This window comes from Rhodamnia argentea, chromosome 4, assembly GCF_020921035.1.
Source record: "Rhodamnia argentea isolate NSW1041297 chromosome 4, ASM2092103v1, whole genome shotgun sequence".
Lineage (NCBI taxonomy): Eukaryota > Viridiplantae > Streptophyta > Magnoliopsida > Myrtales > Myrtaceae > Rhodamnia > Rhodamnia argentea.
Window position 1 is genome coordinate 24,526,212 of NC_063153.1, and position 21,234 is coordinate 24,547,445.

At 40.8% G+C, this 21,234-nt stretch overlaps 2 protein-coding genes across 2 annotated transcripts; one reads left to right on the plus strand and one right to left on the minus strand.

Moving 5' to 3' along the window:
• Positions 1 to 2,018: 2,018 nt before the first annotated feature.
• Positions 2,019 to 5,432, minus strand: LOC115732445 (receptor-like serine/threonine-protein kinase SD1-8). The gene is made up of 7 exons (XM_048278092.1): positions 4,206 to 5,432; positions 3,776 to 3,868; positions 3,446 to 3,741; positions 3,082 to 3,289; positions 2,765 to 3,002; positions 2,538 to 2,688; positions 2,019 to 2,427 (listed from the first exon to the last, which is right to left on the minus strand). Exons 1-7 carry the CDS (start codon positions 5,410 to 5,412, stop codon positions 2,131 to 2,133), a joined length of 2,490 nt encoding a protein of 829 aa, XP_048134049.1. The 5' UTR covers positions 5,413 to 5,432; the 3' UTR covers positions 2,019 to 2,130.
• A 4,821-nt stretch (positions 5,433 to 10,253) lies between these two features.
• Positions 10,254 to 16,035, plus strand: LOC115754953. The gene is made up of 9 exons (XM_048278093.1): positions 10,254 to 10,418; positions 10,551 to 10,637; positions 10,720 to 10,923; positions 11,206 to 11,286; positions 11,584 to 11,675; positions 14,868 to 14,961; positions 15,068 to 15,122; positions 15,255 to 15,397; positions 15,655 to 16,035. The coding sequence occupies exons 1-9, from the start codon at positions 10,272 to 10,274 to the stop codon at positions 16,033 to 16,035; spliced, it is 1,284 nt and encodes a 427-aa protein (XP_048134050.1). The 5' UTR covers positions 10,254 to 10,271.
• Positions 16,036 to 21,234: the final 5,199 nt, after the last annotated feature.

Here is a 21,234-nt window from a genome sequence, read left to right on the forward strand (position 1 = left end):
ATATGCGGTCAATGAAGTCTGTGAGTACTCCATTAGCGAAGCATTTTAAATTTTCAGTTAAGTTATCATCGCAGATCGAGGAGAAGGAGGAGCATATGTCTCGTATTCCTTATTCTAGTGCCGTGGGTAGTATTATGTATGCTATGGTATGTACTAGGCATGATATTTCACAAGCTGTTAGTGTAGTTAGTCGTTATATGAAGCGTCCGGGTAAAACTCATTAGGAAGTCGTGAAATGGATCCTCGGATATTTGAAGGAGACAACAGACGTTGGTATAGTATACCGGAGGGACAGTAATGGCAGTGAGACCACGGGGTATGTGGATTCTGATCATGCGGGTGACTTGGATGAGTGCATGTCTTTAGCGGGATACTTGTTTATGCTTGCGGATGGTGCAGTTAGTTGGAAGGCATCCTTATAGGACCATGTGGCCTTGTCGTCGATCGAGGCGGAGTACATGGCACTAACATTTATAGCAAAAGAGGCGATATGGTTGCAAGGTTTGCTCATGGACTTTGGGTTAGAACAGAAAAGTGTTGATATACACTGTGATAACCAAGGTGCGATTTATCCGGTATATAATCCAGTTTATCACGAGTGGAAAAAGCATATCAATATCGGGTACTACTTCATCCGAGATGTCTTAGCAAAGGGTAAAGTTATTGTGAAAAAGATAGTGACGACGGAGAACCCCGCGGACATGATGACTAAGCCTATTCCTTTAGCAAAGCTCAAGCTCTGCTTGAGCATTATTGACGTCTGTAAAGAGTGATCGCCCATTGGAGCGTTAGGAGAGCAGCATGGATGATGAGCATTATTAACTTGGTTTCAAACATCGAGCCAAGGGGGAGAATTGTTAATTACGTCTCGAGTTTGAATTTCTACGGAGATAAATATGCAAGATTTGACGAGATTTGGCTTCGTGGACTTCTCTTTGGCGGTCTTCTTTTTGGGCAAATAAAAGGAAGGACATATAAGCTTGTGGGCCCATGGAGTAATAAATAAAAGAAGACAAAAGTTAAGGTTGCTTTTTACCTCTTTCTTGTAGAAACCGCACAAGCATTGAAGATATCATCTAAAACCCACGTAGAATATTTTGTGGGCCTAGTAAAAGATAATTTGTTGACTTCTTCAATAGGGCACGCAAAATAAAGGCGTGGTGTTCTGTTTTTTGCTTGAGACGATGCATTAGAGCCGCCGTACGAGAATCTGCAGAGAAGTTCTCTTTCAGCGTGATGCTTCGAACATCAGACCATTTCTTCATGAGTTTTATATATCCGATTAAGTTATTTTATTTATAAACACTTTGGATTTAGGTATAATCTAGGTGCGGGAAACACAAGCGTATTGAGCGATTGTAATTCCAATTCTCCGATTATAGTAAATTGTTCTTGCTGGATCTCCCCGTGGATGTAGGTACTGATATTCGGACCGAACCACGTAATCTCTAGTGTCCTTTATCATTCTTCATTATTTCTCTGTGCTTCCGCATTGACTTATTTGCAAGATCCTGATTAGTTTCCGCTCATTATAATTCAACACTTTCCGTTACAAAAAATTAACTTGCACTTCAATAAACCTCAAACTTCGCATCGACCACCGTGTCCTGGAGACAGCCTCCTCCTAACCACCAATAAGCTTGTAGAAGAGTAGTTGCCTGATATTGATTTCCCAAAAGAGCGCACACAGAACATGATTGTCTAGTCTGAATTTTGTCCTGGCGGAAGGAGAGAGCACTATTACCATTGTATTCACTATTTCCTTGTATATTAAATGCAGTGAGTTTGAGTCAAGAGTCATGACAATGCTTTTCACATTGCCTAGTTCAGTTTGTTTGAGATTTGAGATGGTTGCCAAAGTCTTGCCACCAAGTTCAGCTAGCCATGAAGGTGACAGTCAGTTTCAACCCCCTTGTTGCCTTCATAAGAAAGGCCTCTGCCAGATGAACAATGCTTCGAAGACCCCCGTTTTGATTCACAGCATAAAAAGAATCGGGCATTTTTTTCCGATCTACTGATTAACCACACCGACTAAGATCAGAACAGAACAAAATATTGCAACAACTAGCTGAATGATGGTGCTGTATACACAGTTTTCTGTACAAGGATAATGTCTTCGAATTTGACTTGCTACCTTGCTTCCACCGTGGAATAGGTTACCTCGCTCGACAAGCAATCTTGGTGCTCTTGTGAACCACGATACCCTACTTGTGAAGAAAATGCCGCTTGTTTCGGTGAAGGCAGATTGGGACTCCCGTTACTCAGCATTGAAACAACATCCGACATGTCTGGCCTATCTTCCGGCCGCTCTTGTACGCACAACAGCGCAATGTGTAGGCACAGAGAAAATTCTCTCAAGAAAGGCGGTTCAGCTGATACAAGGTCCATTAACTCACCCCCTTGTCCAGATTTCCACAATTCCCAAGCCTAAAATAAAATACATCATCTTGAAGTCAGCTCATGGATTGTGTACAAAGAAGTTTTAGGCTATTTGCATATGTATTTCATAATGCCCAGCTAAAAAGATTGCAACTTACATATCCTAGCAGGTTTAGAGAGCGATCCGAATGAGTGAAGGTTGTGTTCTTTCTTCCGCTAATGATCTCTAGCATAATCACTCCGAAGCTGAATACATCCGACTTTGTAGAGAAAAGGCCGTGCACGGCATACTCTGGAGACATATAACCACTGCATTGGAACAATTTGATTAGCCTTTTGGGAAAAATACATGAGAACCATGTTTTTTGTGTCTTAAGAAACTTACTATGTCCCGACGACCCTAGCTGTCTTCGCCCGCACCTGATTTTCTCCGAAAATTCTCGCCATCCCAAAGTCAGCTATTTTAGGGTTCATGTCTTTATCCAACAAAATGTTGCTGGTCTTCAGATCGCGATGGATGATCCTTAATCTAGAATACTGGTGCAGATAAAGAAGTCCTTGTGCTATTCCTTGGATGATAAACACGCGTCTCTTCCATTCTAGAAGCAGCTTCTTGTGAGGATCTGCGCCGATATTATTCAGTCTAAATCACAAAGGATGCATGATTGATAGCACCGATCAATCAGAAAAGTTATGACATACCAAAAAGAAAGGAATCCAAGCTTTTGTTAGCCATGTACTCGTAGATCAAGATTTTCTCTTCTCTCTCGATGCAACAACCCAGCAACCTGACAAGGTTCCTGTGCTGGAGCTTCGAAACTAACTGAACCTCATTCTTGAACTCCTCTGGTCCTTGTCCAGACTTCCTAGAAAGTCGCTTGACAGCAATTTCATGCCCCAACAACGTACCCTGCATTAGAAACTGGGGCGATTTAGTCTAAGATATCGCATGTAGGAAACTGCAACAACTTGGGTTAGGACATTTTCATGTTTACAATCGACAAGACTAGGATCAAAACAATGAGAAGAAAAAGTATTTGCATTGCATTACTGACTGACGAATAACCTTGTAAACGGGCCCGAAACCACCCTCGCCCAGTTCATTTGCTGGGGAAAAGTTTTTTGTGGCCACTGACACACAAGAAAAGTCGAGAATCGGAAGCTCATGATCTCTCTTTCTGCCAGATTTTAGTTTAATAGTGTGGCTGTCTCGATTGTCCAATGAGACATCAGACTCCAGTTGCATCAGGAACAACTCCAGGCTCCTTTTCGTTTTTTTCCCTTTCCCATTCCATGCTGCTTCAAGAATTAAGCTATTCAGTGAGAAATGAGTCGGAAAAAGAAAAGAACCAATATTTTTTACTTATGATTAGATCAGAACCTATGCAGGTGTTACTTTTCCATCTTGAGATAGCAACTAAAGCTGAAATGATGAATACAAGTAGGGAAATGGTTAGTATCAGCCAGAGCAGCCTCTTTCTCCGATGACCTGAAAATGAAACTGAATTATCACACGTTCAAGGCAAAATTCATGCGACATACTCTGATTCGAACATTTTTTGTTTAAGGTTTGATTCTATTGCATTTGGCAGATCGATCTAGTTGTGAACTTCAGTAGATATGTGTGACTAATGGAGGCCGAAAGCACGGGATGTAAGCATCAACATTTCATCAATCACTTACTTATTCAGGCTAAGCTATTCAACGAAATCGGACGCAATAATCTTGTAATCCTTGTTTTAGAAGTCAACATGGTTACTTGATGTTTAAGATAAAATCTGACGATCCCGGCAGATGAAAAATATTAAATAAGTTACCAAACCTACCAGAATTCCTTGGAAGCAGAGAAGCTGTTTCAGTGAAATTCCCACGAACAAACATGGTTCTGTTTCCTTGGCCGTTTTCACCCATAGTAAACTCTATATCTCCGTGGTAAAACTGACATCCGGTGCCGTCATCACGATACGAAGCGAAAGCAGTGCAGGAGCAATTACTCCGACACATTATTTCGCAGTCACTTATGCCCAGACCATCGGATTCATTCAAAACATTAGGATTTGGCATCAACCCTTCTGTCCTCGAAAAGTTATTACCATCTGCACACAAGGGCGGCTTCTCGATATAACAGTCAGCAGCATTGTTAGATGAAGTATTTGCACATACCGGACTATACACTACTGAAATTTCCTTCCCAATCTTTGAGAAAGCCTGAATTTCGCCTGAAGGGGATATAACCAACCAGGAAAAACTGTCATTTCCCTCAGTAGCAAAACTTATGTAAATCTCAGTAATGCTAGACATATAAGTGAAATTGTAGTCATCGAGCGAGCTGTTGAATAGGAATCTGAATCTCCGACCATCATAGTAACCGATCTGTCGAAAAACCTCGTCACCGTGCCACACTCCGAATTGGGTCTTATTATTTCCGGGCAGAGTGAGAACAAATGAACCGGTGGAGGGAACAGATGGGCTCTGCCAAGAAACTAGGTAGGGGTTTCTCGCCTTATCAGTGCCTATATCGAAAAACCCAAGTTTCATGCCGGGTAGGAATGTGTCTGTTGGATAGTAAAAGCTTTCCCAAACCGTGCTATTGCCTTCCGTCAGAACAAAGTTGCCAGAATCAAGCAATATGGCGCTTGTGCTATTACTAGTAGATAACATCAGAGCATTGACTAAATACTGAAACTGCCTTTGATCAGAAATCACCAAGTTCCCATCGTACCTGATGGAGAGAACATGAGAAGAATCAAGAAGCGGATATTCTCGATTCGCGACCCAGACCGGCTTCTTGTAAGGATCATCCTTGATCCAAATGCCCAAGTAGTAGTTGCTTGAGGAAGACCCACCAGTCCTGAAGAATCCTAGCTCAAACAATTCATTGGTTGAGACCAAAGTCTTGCTGTCCCTCAGGTCCAGACCAGGCACAAGAATGTTGGCCGCCTCGGATTGCCGCAACAAACAGCTGAAGATTATGAGAAGAACAGAGGACTTGATTAACTTCTTGGAGAGGGAAGACAAACTTGTTGTGGCCATCGAAAAGAAACTTCTCAGAGGGAGAGAGAGAGGCAGTAGTCTGTGATATTAGCAATTCCGTTTAGAAAAATTGATGGTCAACACACAAAAAAAAAATAACAATCAAACTGACCCAGGAGTGGCCAACAAGGGTGTCGTATGCGTATGTTTCAACCGGAAAGTAAACGCGTACAACGATGTTTTCTAGAATTGGTCAGCTAGCACCTACTTTTCTTTCTGCTGAATAATTTTGTTATGAGATTGCATCACATCTTTTTGGGCCATAATGCCTCCTTTGAGTTACGAAATGTAACTTGCTTCGCATCGGCCACCACCGTCATTTGGCGGCTGCCACTACCTATGTACCGCCAATGACCTAGTATTGTCTAGTCTTAGTTTTGTTCTGGTGGAACGAGAGAGCACTTTCTGAGTAAGCTTAATTTATCCATCTGATACATTTTTTCCAAGGGAAAACTAATCAGAGACCAAGCTCTGGGCGTGCAGGTGCGGTACTCCGAAACCTCACGAGTGATCGGTTATTGAGACAGCCGTCAATGCAGATTCCTGTTCAACAGCTCATCCTATTGAGAAAAACCTTATTTGATTTTGAAGTTGACAAAACAATTCTACATTCTCTAATATTTGAGTTAATGCAATGAAATTTTATTTCGGAGATTAACTATCTATGCAAAATTCCATATCCCTTAATCTCTTTGTGCTTTATATGTGATAGTTGAATTGTGCACAATCAGATTCTGATGTCATCTCTGATCTTGCTCTTGATCACACTCTGAATTAACCTTTGAACTTGTTCGTTTTAATTCCACGATATTTATGAACAACTTCTTATAATCACGTATTCACCTCCACTAGGTGATAAGGCTAGCACCAACACATAGGATGTGTCGAAAGATGATGAGAAATATTTTGGTTCCGCTGATGACAAAAGTTATAGTTCCTGGTTTGTATGGCACATTCATGGGTATAATCAATATGACTAGGGATCAAACATAGCCCAGTTTGCGAAAATGATTCGTCCGACAATGGGGTTGATTTCTACGCTTAACGAAGGGAGGCCACCGTTTCTGGTGCGACAGGAAAAGCTTGTCCAGTCTGTTTAAAACCAAGCAGTTGTTTGGTTCTGTTGTAGCAGCGTGCAAGGAGCACAAAACGAAAGCCTCCAGCTGTTTTTTTCCTGCTCTGTCGGACCGGGTCCGAACACTACAGCAGTGCGGGTGACTCTAACTCCGCTGCTAAATCAGATTCCACAACATCCAACGATGGTTGGGCAGCTGCGAATGAACTTGGAAATGTTCAGAAAAATTGGACATCATGAACATGGTGCCGAGACTACAATCCTTCATTTGCAGTGAACGAAAAGGTATCGTCTTCCGCAGTTGCACAAAGTTACGTTTAGACATGAGGCATTGTGCGGTGGAATCGCCCGTATATCTGACAGAGACCCAAAAATGGAGGAGGTCGAAGGCACACATGGGTTGTCACATCCCGATTCTCCGAGAAAAAGGACATGACACGGCCGTCCTTTTGAATCAAAGGACGCAGCCTCAAACAGAGCTCTAACTAAAACCTGATATCGAAATATATACCTCCATATATATTTGATAAATAGGTCACATGTCCACAAAAGTAGAGCTCATCTACTATAACCAAAAAGATAAACAAACGTAGCTTTTCATTTAGCTCGAACTCACCAACTATATACAACTTATCCAAAAATATAACCCCACTATCCAAAAGTAGTCTTGCAGCTAACGTACGCTCGACCCTATTTGCGACTCGCCGATAAACCTGAAAGACAAAAGAGATAACGGAGTGAGCAATCACAGCTCAGTGAGAAGTACAATATCTTCTAAGCGGATCGAGAAATCACTATGCAATCGTTAAAGTAAGTCAAACAACAATTCATAGTAATAACAAACTATCAATGGCTTAATCCATTGATTAATCTCATTAAACCAACTTTCGATGGTCCATCCATCGAATAATCTCATACTCATCATCAACTATGGTCACATTTAACGCCGTGATTAGGCGACCAAGTTTACCCCTCTTGGTTAGGTCTACCACCCATTTTAGCCGGTGGTTTGGCTCAATGACGTCCCGATAGTATGCATACTACCCCCACCTCGGTGGGTTCTAATCATAGGGATATAAGCATTAATCACAATACCAACATCCAGAAAATCACAATAATCCAGCTTACCAAACCAAATACATAGCCTTGCTCAGAAATATGTTTCTCAAACAGCATTTCAGTAAAACAATCGTCAACAATCATATCAAATAATAAAAGGGGTAGTAATAGCTCGATCCGGTTTATGCAAAAATAATGCTCGAAACATCACATTACTTCACCTTGTCGAGAAAATCAAACCACCGCACTCGTGCTCATCTTTAAAGCATGAGTTTTATAAATTCTTAGAAGATAAAGTACATCTCACCTTAAAAAGTCGCAATCCAACCTATCGAAGTCACTCGAACCGACTCATCCGAATCCTATTCAATATATAGAAAAATGGATCAAATCGAGTAAGAAGTCATCCTAACGTATGACTTAGCTAAACTACACTTATTTAGTGACAAAACAATGACTACGGGCCAACAGAAACTTATCCCTAACAGAAAATTCAATGCTGTCAGCTAAGGCAGCTTGCGTGCCAAAACCGTTAAGGCCATAACTTCCTCCACCGAACTCCGTTTCGAGTCATTTTACTGTCCACGCGAAGCTTGTTCAACGTACTACAAAAGTCTCAAGATGGCCAACTTCAGCCGATAACTGGAAACTAACAAAATCAGGCCTCGAAGTTTACTGTTCGCGCTGTACTGTAGCGCACCAGAATTGAATTGCTCGGTCCGGGCAAACCATAACACGAAATCGTGATCCGTCTAATCCTACGGTTTCATAACATCCTAAAGTTTCATTCCCAAGCAAAAACGTGACCAATTTCTCATGAGATAGGACACAGCAACTCAGTTTTTCTCAAGATCCGAATTTTGCCCTAAATCCAGAAAATCACTTCAATAGAGAGGGAAGAGAGGGCGAGCGCTTACCACGTGCTGCGACACGTAGGGAAATGACTTCAGCGAAGTGCTCGTGGAGGGTGGCGCGCGCACGTGACTGGTTTCTATTTCTCTTTTTTCCCTTTTCTCCTTTCTCCTTTCTTTTCTTCTCTTCTTTCTCTCCCTTTCCCCTTTCTGTTTTCTTTTTCTTCTCTTTGTGCGATGGAAGACTCCCGATCCTTTTAAGAGAAACCAACTGCTCCCTTTTTTTTTTCTTTTTTAATACTAGTGGGTCCCACCACTTTTTGACCTAGTCAAAAATAACTCACATATTACATGGGTTGCTTGAGTTGACATTGACTTGGTTTCATGAGGACAAACAGTCGTAGCATGTGATCTGAATTTGGATTCCTTGGGCCTATGCTGGACTTGGGACATATCGACATATAAGTGCATTTTGATAGAATATCAACACAATTCCAACTCATGTAAACCTCACGTAACAATCAATGGTTGCGATTAATCGGTTCATGACCGACGGAATGTTGAGGATCACGCTAAATATGTCCTTGTTTCACCAAAAACAGGTCTTTCACCCAAACAGCAAACAATAGTTTATCTAAAGTAACATTTTCGGTTTTTCTAGAATGCATTCCGTGGTGATTTGGATAGGAATTTACTCCGTCGTTGTAATGAAGAAGAATTGCGAAATTAACGATAAAAGATTGTGAATGATAATGGAAACTGAAAAGGCGATAGTATTAATGCACTAAAAAGTACATTAGGAATATGTGTTTAATGTTTTTTTTTTATAATTACACATCGCCATCTATATGACCCCTAATTAAAATTGTTCACTAGCATTTATTACACTAAGCACGGTTACAACTGCATTCGCGACATTTCAAGCCTCCTATTCACATGCCGATTTTGTCTATAATCGCTTATAACTTCCAAAGCCACTAGGCTAGTCAACCGTCGCTCGGTATCCTTGCTTTCGATCGATATCGTTAAAAGTTAGAGCACCTTCCAAACTTACTTGGATATTCTTATCTGTCACTGTAAGTTAGACAGTCCATTACCTTTTGTTTCTAAAATAATCCACTACTTCACAAAAATTAAAATTACCTTTCTCGAATAGATCAAACCATTAAAAACTTCGTCTCCTTTCACTTAAAATTCATATGTTTGGTTTCAAGAAAAAAAATTTCATGATCTATTGTCAGCCTATCCAGCCGCTCCCAAAAAATTTCTTTTGGATCCATTCCTACCCGGAAGAACCTTGCGTCATTTATCACATTTCTCTAGTTTCTTCTTTCAAGTTCACTTTCTCTATTTTCTTAGCTTCATTTGCCTTTTCAATTTGTAACCTTGATTACATAACAATTTAGTCATGGAAAACAGATAGGCCTCATAACTGTTATGCATGTAATGAACGTGGGAGGAGTTTACAAACAAATGTCTAACATGTACTCTTTTTAAACGGCAACCATGCTCTAATTTAGGAAAAAAGTTTTGGCTTTTCAATGCTCTAGTTTTCGGTCAAACCTCAACTGCCTATCTCTTTAATGAATAAATTTGTAGTTTTGAAGTTTATATGTATATTGGGTCGTCGCAAATAATGTTGGTTGTGGAAATAACTATGCATGTATGACCATTGAGGAATGAGACAAGTGGCAAACATGCATTATTGAAAGACAATTTCGTCGTCTCTTAAATGGGTGTTTTAGAAAGTCTATCCCTCTCACATGCCACAGCAAATATATTCATTTTGCAAAATAACGATTTGCTCACTGCAGTGCTCCGACTTACGATCTTGTAGGAAAATAGAGCCTTTCTTTACCCTTCTTTTTATCACCATGAAGCTGAATGTGGAACTTGTGCTGTTGCTGCTCCTATTTTTCGGTCTTTCTCTATGTGAGATGGTAAATATTTCAAACAAGGATGATTTAGACTTGGAAAGACATGTTAGCGCAATGAACAAGCCATCCATCAAGACTTTTATGGTAATTTTCCTTCAAACCCTTTTTTCACAACAGCCCCATTTAAATTTCATGGAAATATTGCAATTTATCTTGTTAATCTTCGTAGTACGATTGTTGCTCGACAAACCATTAACTGTGTTTGATTTTCTCAAGACTAAAGAAGGAGAGATAATTGACTGTGTTGATATTAACAAACAACTGGCATTCGATCATCCTCTATTGAAAAATCATAAGGTTCAGGTAAAAATTTCTCGCTTTCACTTAATTTAGATGAAATGGTCTACTTGATGCTTTTATAATCAATTTTTTTTTCTTCTTATAGACAGAGCCGAATCTACATGTCACTAGGCTGCGCAAAACTTCTCCAAATGCAAAATTAGTAAGATCTGGGTTGAGAGAGCCTTGCCCCATCGGAACAGTACCCATTCGTCGAGTAACAAAAGAAGATTTGGTGAGTGCAAGATCCTTGCAGAAGATACCATCTGTCGCAGCCATGAGGCACTGTACTCTTTCTTCAAATCAACATGTATTATCCCTCTCTCCATGCTCACATGCTTGTCTACATGCACACAATAACTTGAGTGATTTTTATTTTCCGAATCTACTAAGGAGGATATGTATCTATGAATTTCGTGAGACCACATGTCAAATGTCCCTTTAGTACAATCTCAAAATCCATTCTTTCCATGATTTGTGTACAAAAAGAAAATCAATACATCTTTTAAAGTAAGATCGGTAGGTAGGCATAGGTTAACAAGAGAGTATTTATCATTTGTATGTGGTTTAAGTTACAACTTATCATTTGTAGGTGGTTTCTCTAACGGACAACATGGTAGAAAATGTTAAATACGGAGGAGGTGGACGTTTGACAGTCTACAATCTAACTATTGCTTAGGGAAAAGTTCAAAAAAGGGCCTAAAGTGGCTTCATTTTCTCAAAAAAGGGCCCATAGTGAATTTTGTTTCAAAGAAGGGCCTGGAGTGCCCAACCTTGTTTCAACGAAGGACCTGAGGTCGCTGGCCGGCTATCGGGAACTATTTCCGGCAATTGAACAAGGTTATTTTTGTCCAAAAAAATTAAAATAAAAAAAGACCCAAAATTCTAAAATTAAAAATCGCAGGCGGAAAAGGGAAGGTTTCTAGCATTCTCTTCTTCTCTTCTCTGACCCACGCTCATCAACATCCAGGGAGCTGGGGGCGTGCAACCGAGCGGCGGCATGCGAAGAGGCGGCGACGGCGCTGGAGGCTTGGGACTGGGAGGCAGCGGCGACCTCCAAAGGTGAGGATTTGGAAAGAAATTAGAAAATTCCTCCTTCTAGGGTTCACAAAGAACCTTCGTCCCCAATTCAAAAATCGATTTGATTGTGTCGAGCGTTTTACCTCCGAGACCGGACCGACGTCCGGTGGCGCTGTCGATGTGCAACCACCAGCACAACGATTATCCGTCTCAGCTCATCTACACCAGTAATAGCTGCCTTAGTTGCTGTTCCTTTAAGATTTTTATTTTTTGGTCAAAAATGCTCCTTTAAGATCACTTGTGATATTTGTGTATCTATCACCAGTTGTCTTCCATCCGATTTACGTTAGAGCTTGACTTAATCTTTGGTGGGAGCATTAACTATTGCATCATAAGCTCCTATGATAGCATGTCCACCGTGTTGAGCTTGACTTAACTTTCTAATCTTGCTGCTTTTTCTATTTATACACAAAGGACATCTGCAGCAAGAAACTTCTGTCTGCCCCCTTTTTGTGCTTTGTTTCTTTGGAAACTAGGCTTTGCTCTGCCTGCATGATTTAACTCGCAGAATTTCGATGAGTGAGTTAAAATATATTGATATTGGCTGCTTTGAATATCTTGCTTTGGCTTTGTTTTATGCAGTTGCTAGTTAGTTTCTTGACCGGTAGAGATATTGCAAAATTACGATGCATCTACACATTTTGACAACACGGCGACTAATGAGCTTGCGATGTACAGCAGAAAATCTGGAAATGTAACTCGATTTTATGCTTTTCTCACTTGTAGGAAAAAGCTATAAGAATGAAGAAACAGTAATACAAGATTCTCCCTATTAGATGTTTGGTATCTGTTCTCTGATTTTGTAATCATCCGGCTAAACATTTGTTTCGGCCTAATATTGATATTCTTCTTTGGGCTCTCTTTTCATCTCCTTCATTCGCTATTCTATTTTACTGTTGTGTTTAAAGGTTGGAATCTCCCATCATTAAGCTCTTGGGGTATAATCACCATTATCTCCGTTAGAATCTTATTGACAGGTATGTTATGGATTTTTATCTTGCTTGTTCTATTTAGTTATGGGTTTGGCCTTGCCAATAGTTTACTTAAAAAACTCGGATGCAGTAATCTTTTTAGGAGAAATCCATATGTGCTTTCCTTTGTCATAAAAATTTTCGTGCTCGTACTTTATCTTGTTTTGACTAATGATTTATTTTGCAGTTCAATCGTAGGCAAAGAGGAGGATGTAAGGACCTCAACATGAAAGAGTTGAAGACAAGCAACTTTTTTGAGATACTCAAGACCAACAACATAAACTCTTTTTATTTTACCGTTAGTTGATATATATGGGTATGTTTTGGAAGCATCTTAAAGTATGTATAGGCCTAAAGTGTTGAGAAGATTTCTTGTGCTGGGAGGTTTCTCTTTTTCATCATACAATGTGGATCATTTCAAATTTATCTAATGCTATTTAGTATGTTGAGAATGCTCTCTCGGAAGAATGCTCAACATTGCGGAATGCTTGCTTTTCGTCATTGGAAATAGATCCACCACCATCATCATCAGGCAGTCATCATCTATGATCATCAACAACTCAGCTTTAAATAATTGAATTTACTGAAATATAATATTTGCATTACAAAAAGATATAACACCATACAAGTTCACAACTTCAATATGTGGGCACTGCGCAACACTCAATATAAAGCTCCAAAAGACACCTACAAAGAACAATAATCACGGCCCTCCAACATCTTTCTAAGGGTAGTACATTATCAAAACTTCTAATAAAATCTGCTTTCTTTTTGCCACATCCATCGGGGTATGTGAAATGCAATTGTTGAGCAACGGCTGGCCATTGAGTTGTGCTATAAGCGTCGGGGAGGCAAACATGACCTGGCATTCCCTCGATGCCACCATCAGCGGTTTTTGGATACATCTAGCTGCAGGCAAAGTGCCAATTGGTATTGCCCACCGAAGCTTTTGAAGCTAGTCGTGTAACCATTTGATAGCTTAGCGAGGTTTTGAAGGTTCGACTGCTGGCATCCGAGTAATCATAAGAAGATTGGATAAAAAACTTCAGATGGAATTATAATTTAAAGCTATAAAAGAAAAAAAAGGCAGATCATTAGCGGAAAAAAAGGCGGATCACGAGCGGAATGTACCAATGCGCCGGTGCGCACTATGAATTGAGCGAGGGGTGGTTCTTGTTTAGAAATCCTCGTACATATAGCGATTTCTCTCCACCAATAGGCCTCTGTCCAAAAAAAAAAAGAAAGATCCAAAGCTATCAATCCTCCTAGCATGTCGCACAACATCTCCACCTTCGAATCAACCATGGTTGGCTTGGAGGTCGAAGCTTTCTTCCCGGCCTACTGAGGCGCCGATCCGAGGATATCTTTTCCAAAGTCTCGGATTCCATCAACGAGTTAGTAAACAAGGGAGAAAGCAATCTGAGAAGCACTTTAGATTCTATTTATTCGTCGGTGGAAACTGCTATCAAAGGAGCTAATGGTGCAATAGTTCTTGCTCCCACCAAATTGTTCTCTAAAGTGAATCGGATGGAAGAAGCAGCTGGTGATGGATACACAATATCACAAGCGATCTTAAAGGAGCATTTTTTACCAAAAAAAAAAAAATTCTTAAAGGAGCAGCAACTACGACAGCCATTCCCGGTGTTGATGCGCCGAGAGAGACAATCATTGTCTTGGCGATCGCACATCGCCGGCGCCACCGGACCTCGGCCGAGCCTCGGAGGTAAAACGCCGGACACAATCGAATCGATTTTTGAATTGGGGACGAAGGTTCTGTGTAAACCCTAGGAGGAGGAATTTTTTAATTTCTTTCAAAATCCTCACCTTTGGAGATCGCCGCCGCCGCCCGGTCGCAAGCCTCCGGCGCCGTCGCCGCCTCTTCGCATGCCGCCACTTGGTTGCATGCCCCCGGCTCCCCGGCCGTTGATGAGCGTGGGTCGGAGAAGAGAAGAAGAGAATGCCAAAAACCTTCCCTTGTTCCACCTGTGATTTTTAATTTTAGAGTTTTGGGTCTTTTTTTATTTTAATTTTTTTGGACAAAAATAACCTTGTTCAATCGCCGGAAATAGTTGCTGATAGCCGGACAAGGACCTCGGGCCCTTCATTGAAACAAGGTTGGGCACTTCGGGCCCTTTTTTGAAACAAGATCTACTATGGGCCCTTTTTTGAGAAAATGAAGCCACTTTGGGCCCTTTTTTGAATTTTTCCCTATTGCTTATGACCATTTCAGTGCACATAATATGTGGATTGAATCTGGTCCCCCAGATCATATTAGCATGATCGCGGCTGGTTGGATGGTAAGTGATTTTTAAGTAAGTCAATGTCATAATATTTTTTTTTTACACAAGAAGTTCACTATATGGTAAAATGATTTGAGAGAAAAAAAATCTCTTACTTTTCCAGGTTTCTCCACATTTATTTGGCGACACTCTTTCTCGGTTGTTCACATATTGGACAGGTGAGCTGTGAAAATATTGTTAATTATTAATTGAATCAACTTTTTCGCTGATTTTCTATATCCAAACTTAAAGTTGGAGATAGTTCGAAGCTTATCGACTAAATCTTATCGACTAAACATTGTCCTCATAAGGTGATGGCTACCGCAATGGGTGCTATAACGTACTATGTCCGGGCTTCGTCCAGGTCAGTAGGGAAGTAACCCCCGGTTTTCCATTACAACCCACTTCTACTTATGGGGGAGACCAATATGAGCTTGCAATCGATATCGAACAGGTCTGTTTGATCTTCTTCAAGGTGCTTGAGATAATGAATTTTTGCTAAGATATTTAGCTACCAATAGTTTGTTCTTATGGTTAAAATTTTCGCTATCGTTCTACCCTACTGAAACATCCATAGAAGCATATAACCAATCATTGCATCCATGTTATATAATTTGTGCAATATTACAGAGTCTATTGAAATGAACTAGTGTTAATATTTTTTGCATTCTCTTCCATTAGCACTTATTATCGATATCTCTTCTTAATCAGGATAGAAGTACGGGGAATTGGTGGTTGGTTGTGCTCCGTGCATCGATTAAAGTAGGCTACTGGCCAAAGGAACTATTTCTACATTTGCGTGATGGCTCCCTACACACAGCTTGGGGAGGAATTGGCTTAGCCGGAAGCGATGGGATCTGTCCACCGATGGGAAGTGGTCACATGCCCGATGGTAATTTCAAGCACGCCGCCATCTTTCGACGGCTCCATTGGGTTCGATCGGATGGCAAATCCTTACCTCCTTCAGATAACACCACGGAGTGGGTGGATAGATCCAATGTTTATGGTTTGGTTAATCATCACTATGTCAAAAAATATCGAAGTGGCTACACCATTAGTTTTGGAGGTCCAGGAGGTTACTGCAGGGGATAGAAAATTAACATGAAGAAGCTATCTTGAGCGCGATTCAAATGAAAGAGCTGTAGTTTTCTATTTCACACCTTTTTATTTGTAATGTGAATTTCATTTTCATTTCCTTTCTCTCGTGGTTGAAGCGGCCATAGATATCAATCACATCTAATGTGGCCTCAATGGTAATTATAATGCCCCGTTCTTTTGACCTCTTCACAGAATTTCTTAACATAGTAAATGCCCGCCTCTTTCAACCAAATCCTAGCAAGTATGGTTTGAAAATCTCTATGCTAAACAATGACAAATGAACCACATGAATTCACTATAGAGATCTGGCCATTTGTTACTGGGGACAAATACGTAAAAGAAAAGTGCTTACCTTACAAAATTTGATAAGCAAAACCCGTCTACATTGATTTTTACCTACTCCCTTTTACAATTCGCATGACATTTTCTTTTTCTTTCTTGAGATTGAGAGCGAGATTGCAATTACCAGCGGTCAAGATTAGTAAGAATAGACTTTAATATAAAAATAGGCATGTTGTTATGGATAAGCAAATTTTGGATCACCGCCATGCGTGAATAATACTAAGTGTTGAAATATGACGTGGAAGCTAATCGGGATCTTGCAAATAAGTCAATACAAAAGCACAGAGAAATAATGAAGAACGATAAAGGACACGAGAGATTACGTGATTCGGTCCGAATATCGGTACCTACATCAACGAAAGAGCCAGCAAGAACAATTCACTATAATCGGATAATCGGATTTACAATTGCTCAATACGTTCGTATTTCCCACACCTAGATTATACCCAAACCCTAAGTGTTTACAAATAAAACAACTCACAAGTGGATATAATAAAACTCACAATCACAAAACCATTCGTGTGTAGATCTCTTCGACGGCCTTCACAAGAAACGTCTTTGTACGTCTTGTTGTTTTTTTTTTTTTTTTTTCCGTCTCGGCTCGTAGTCGCACTTGGAAGAGAAGAAAATCAAATCCCATGCTCTTTTTATGTGTGACCTTTAAAGCAGTCAACAAAACCAATTTGACTGGGACCCACCAAATATCTTATTGCCCTTTTTGAATGCATTGTGTGGTGGTGTCAGAGAAGAAAACGTTAGGCAAAAGTTTTGCTTTATTTTCTTTCCTCTCTCTCTCAACTCTGGCCGGCCCCACGAGTGAAAATAGATGTTATAGTAACGTGGTCCCCACCCTTCTTCTCGACGGTGGAAGAAGTGCATCCTCCGTAAGAGTTGTTCTCATATTTACGATATGGTCACCGTTTCTCATCCAAAGAGCATCGATTTCACATATGGTTTAAAACTCGAGACATAATTAACAATTCTCTACATTGGCTCGATGTTTAAAGCCAAGTCAATAGTGCTAATCATCCATGCTACTCTCCCAAAGCCCACGAGTGCTCACTTTTCGTAGACGCCAATAGTGCTCAAGCAAAGCTTGAGCTTCGCCAAAGGAACAAGTTTACTCTTCATATCCGTAGGGTTCTCTCTTGTAGCTATCTTTTTCACAATAATCTTACCCTTCGCTAAGACATCTCGGATGACGCGGTATCTGATATTGATATGTTTCGTCCGCTCGTGATAAAATGGATTATATGCCGGATAAATCACACTTTGGTTATCACAGTGTATGTCAACACTTTTCTATTCTAACACAAAGTCCAAGAACAAACATTGTAATCATATCGCCTCTTTCGCTACAAAGGTCGGTACCATGTACTCGGCCTTAGTTGACGACAGGGCTATGCGGTCCTATAAGGATACCTTCCAATTAATCGCACCACCCGCAAGCGTAAATAAGTACCCTACTAAAGACCCGAATTCTTCCAAATCACCTGCATGATTAGGATCCACAAAACCAGTGGTCTCTCTGCCATTCTTGTTCCTACGGTATACTATACCAACGTCTGATGTCCCCTTCAAATATCTGAGGATCCATTTCACGACTTCACAATGAGTTTTACCGGTATGCTTCATATAACAACTAACTACACCGTCGCCTTGTGAAATATCGGACCTAGTGTATACCATGGCATACATAATACTACCCATTGCACTAGAATAAGGAACACGAGACATATGCTCCTCCTCCTCCTCGGTGTGCGGTGATAACTTAACTTAAAGTTTGAAGTCCTTCGCTAATGGTGTACTCACGATTTTGCTTGATTGCATATTAAAACGTGCGACAATTTTCTCAATATATTTCTTTTGAGACAGACGTAATAATCTTGCAGTCTTGTCACGCAAAATCTCCATACCCAAAATTTTCTTTGCAGCACCTAAATATTTCATCTCAAACTCAGCATTCAACTGCTTCTTCAACACATCAATATCAGACATAATTTTCGATGCTATCAACATATCATCAACGTATAACATCAAATATATTAAAGACCCGTCCTCCAATCTCCTAAAACAAACACAGCTGTCCATCCGACTTTTCGAATAGTCTTGATTAGCCATGAAAGCATCAAAATGTTTATACCATTGCCTAAGAGATTATTTCAGCCCATATAATTATTTTTTTAACAAGCAAACATGGTCTTCCTTACCTGGAATAGCAAATCCCTCTAGCTGCCTTATATAAATCTGCTCCTCCAACTTACCATGAAGAAACGCCGTTTTTACATCAAGGTACTCCAACTCAAGATCTTGTGTAGCAACTAAAGCAAGTAAAACACGAATAGAAGTATGCCTTACCACAAGAGAAAACATCTCATTGTAGTCAATGCCTTCCCGATGGCCATACCTCTTCGCAACAAGTCTCGCTTTGTACCCGCTACCTCGACACCGAGAATGCCCTATTTCCTTTTGTAGACCCATTTACTTCTGACAATTTTCTGGCTCTTGGGTACTTTAACTAGCTCCCATGTCTGATTTCAATGGAGTGATTCCATCTCTTCACTCATAACCCCTAGCCACTGCGACGACTCAAAACTAACCATCACCTCCGAATAAGACGAAGGCTCATCTGTCTCCACCTCATCACATACGGTCAAAGCATAAGCAATATACGTATAACCATAACGTATCGGTGGTTTTATTTGCCTTTTCTGTCTGTCTGCGGCTATACTCTATTGTGGCTGTATTGGTTGTTCACTATCACCGATTTCGAGAACGGCAGCCTCATCTGTAGTTTCAACATATGTTACCTCTGAGGTCTCCGGAATCTCCACCTGAAGCTCCACCTCACTACTAACACCATAATATGTTTGCTCTGCAGGTTGTGTCTCGGAACTCCTTTGTTGAAGCATTGCGGTCTCGTCGAAGATCATATCTCTGCCGATCGGAAAATCGGGTGATCCGGGATCGGTACACCACAATCGGTAGCCTTTCACCCCATGTGCATAACCTAGAAATATGCATTTCTTCGACCTTAGCTCAAGCTTACCATTACTAGCATGAGCATACGCAGGACATTCGAATACTCGTAATTCGGAATAATCAACAAGTTTCCCCGATCATACTTCCTCTAAGGTCTTCCACTCGATAGCGGATGATGGAGATCAATTAATCGAGTAACAGGCCATGTTCATTGCTTTGGCCCAAAATTCCTTGCCTATTCCAGCATGCGAAAGCATGCTCCGAACCCGCTCAAGGAAAGTTATGTCCTTCCGTTTTGCTACGCCATTTCTTTGTGGTGTCTCAAGTATTGTGCGGTGTCTCACAATCCCTTTTCTCTCGCAGAACTCGATAAAATCTTTACCACGGAACTCCATGCCGTTTTCGGTTCTCAAGCACTTGATCTGTTTATCCGATCGCTTCTCAATCAATGCCTTAAATTTTTTGAACCGATCAAACACGTCAAATTTGTGCTTCGGAAAATATACCCATACCTTCTCGGAATAGTCGTCGATAAATGTCGGCATACAACGAGCACCTCCTTTTGAAGGAACCGAAGACGGGCCCCAGACATCCGAATGAATATATTCTATTGGTTGCTTGGTCGAATGAATACTTGTAGCAAACTTAATCATGCACTACTTCCCAAAGATGCAGTGCTCACATAAGTCTAACTTACTTGTCTTTTGACCCTTTAACAACCCTCTATTACTCAACATCGTTATACATGCCTTACTCATGTGCCCTAGACGCATATGTCATAAATGAGTTAAATCAGAATCTGACTCACCCGATGAAACTACAGCAGCTCCTGTCACGGTCTCTCCTAGTAGATGATAGAGAGAACTCACTTTCTTCCCTTTCATCACCGTCATGGCACCTCGAGAGATCTTCGGCACTCCACTTTCAACGGTGTACTTACACCCGATATCATCGAGTGTCCCTAGGGAAATAAGGTTTTTCTTGAGCTTCGGTACATGCCTCACGTCCGTCAATGTGCGCACTACACCATCATGCATCCGAATTCGAACTGTCTCTATCCCCACAACGTTGCGGGCTACATTATTTCCCAACGGAACTCTACCACCATCTGCGATCCGGTAAGTAGTAAACCGGTTCCTATGAGGCGTCATATGGTAAGAACACCCTGAATCTAACACCCATTCGTCTCTTGACGAACCTATAGTCGTACATAAGATAGCCTCTGCATCATTAGTACTCTGCTCAACAACATTCACCACCTCGCTTGTGGCTTTCTGCTTATCACCTCTGTTTCTCAACTTAGGACAATCTCTCCTGAAGTGTCTCTCTTTGTGACACTCAAAGCACTTCACGCGTCGCTTGGACTTTATATGGCATGATTTAGATCTAATTTTACCTCTGCTACTATTGGACCCCCGTTGTTGCTCTCTACCTTGAATCACTAGTCCATGTGCTACATCCCGTGCTGGGATGTCATCTCGCAACTTTCTTTGCCACTCTTTACAAAACAAGGTAGATTTTACCTCTTCTGAAGTAATCGTAGTACGCCCCTGTAATAGTGAATCAGTAAAGTACTCTCATGACTCTGGTAAAGAAGCCAACAACATCATGCCCTGCTCTTCATCATCAAGTATCTTACCGACGTTCTTCAAATCCATCATGAGTTTATTAAATTCATCTAGATGGATTTTGATAGACATACCTTGAGTATATCTGAACCGGAACATCCTCTTCAACATATATAAGCGATTGTTCAAATTTTCCGTTACATAGAGCGCTTGAAGTTTCCCACAATGCTGCGGTATTCTTCACCTCGCCTACCTTTATTAACACTTCATCCGATAAATTTAACAAGATTAAACTTCTAGC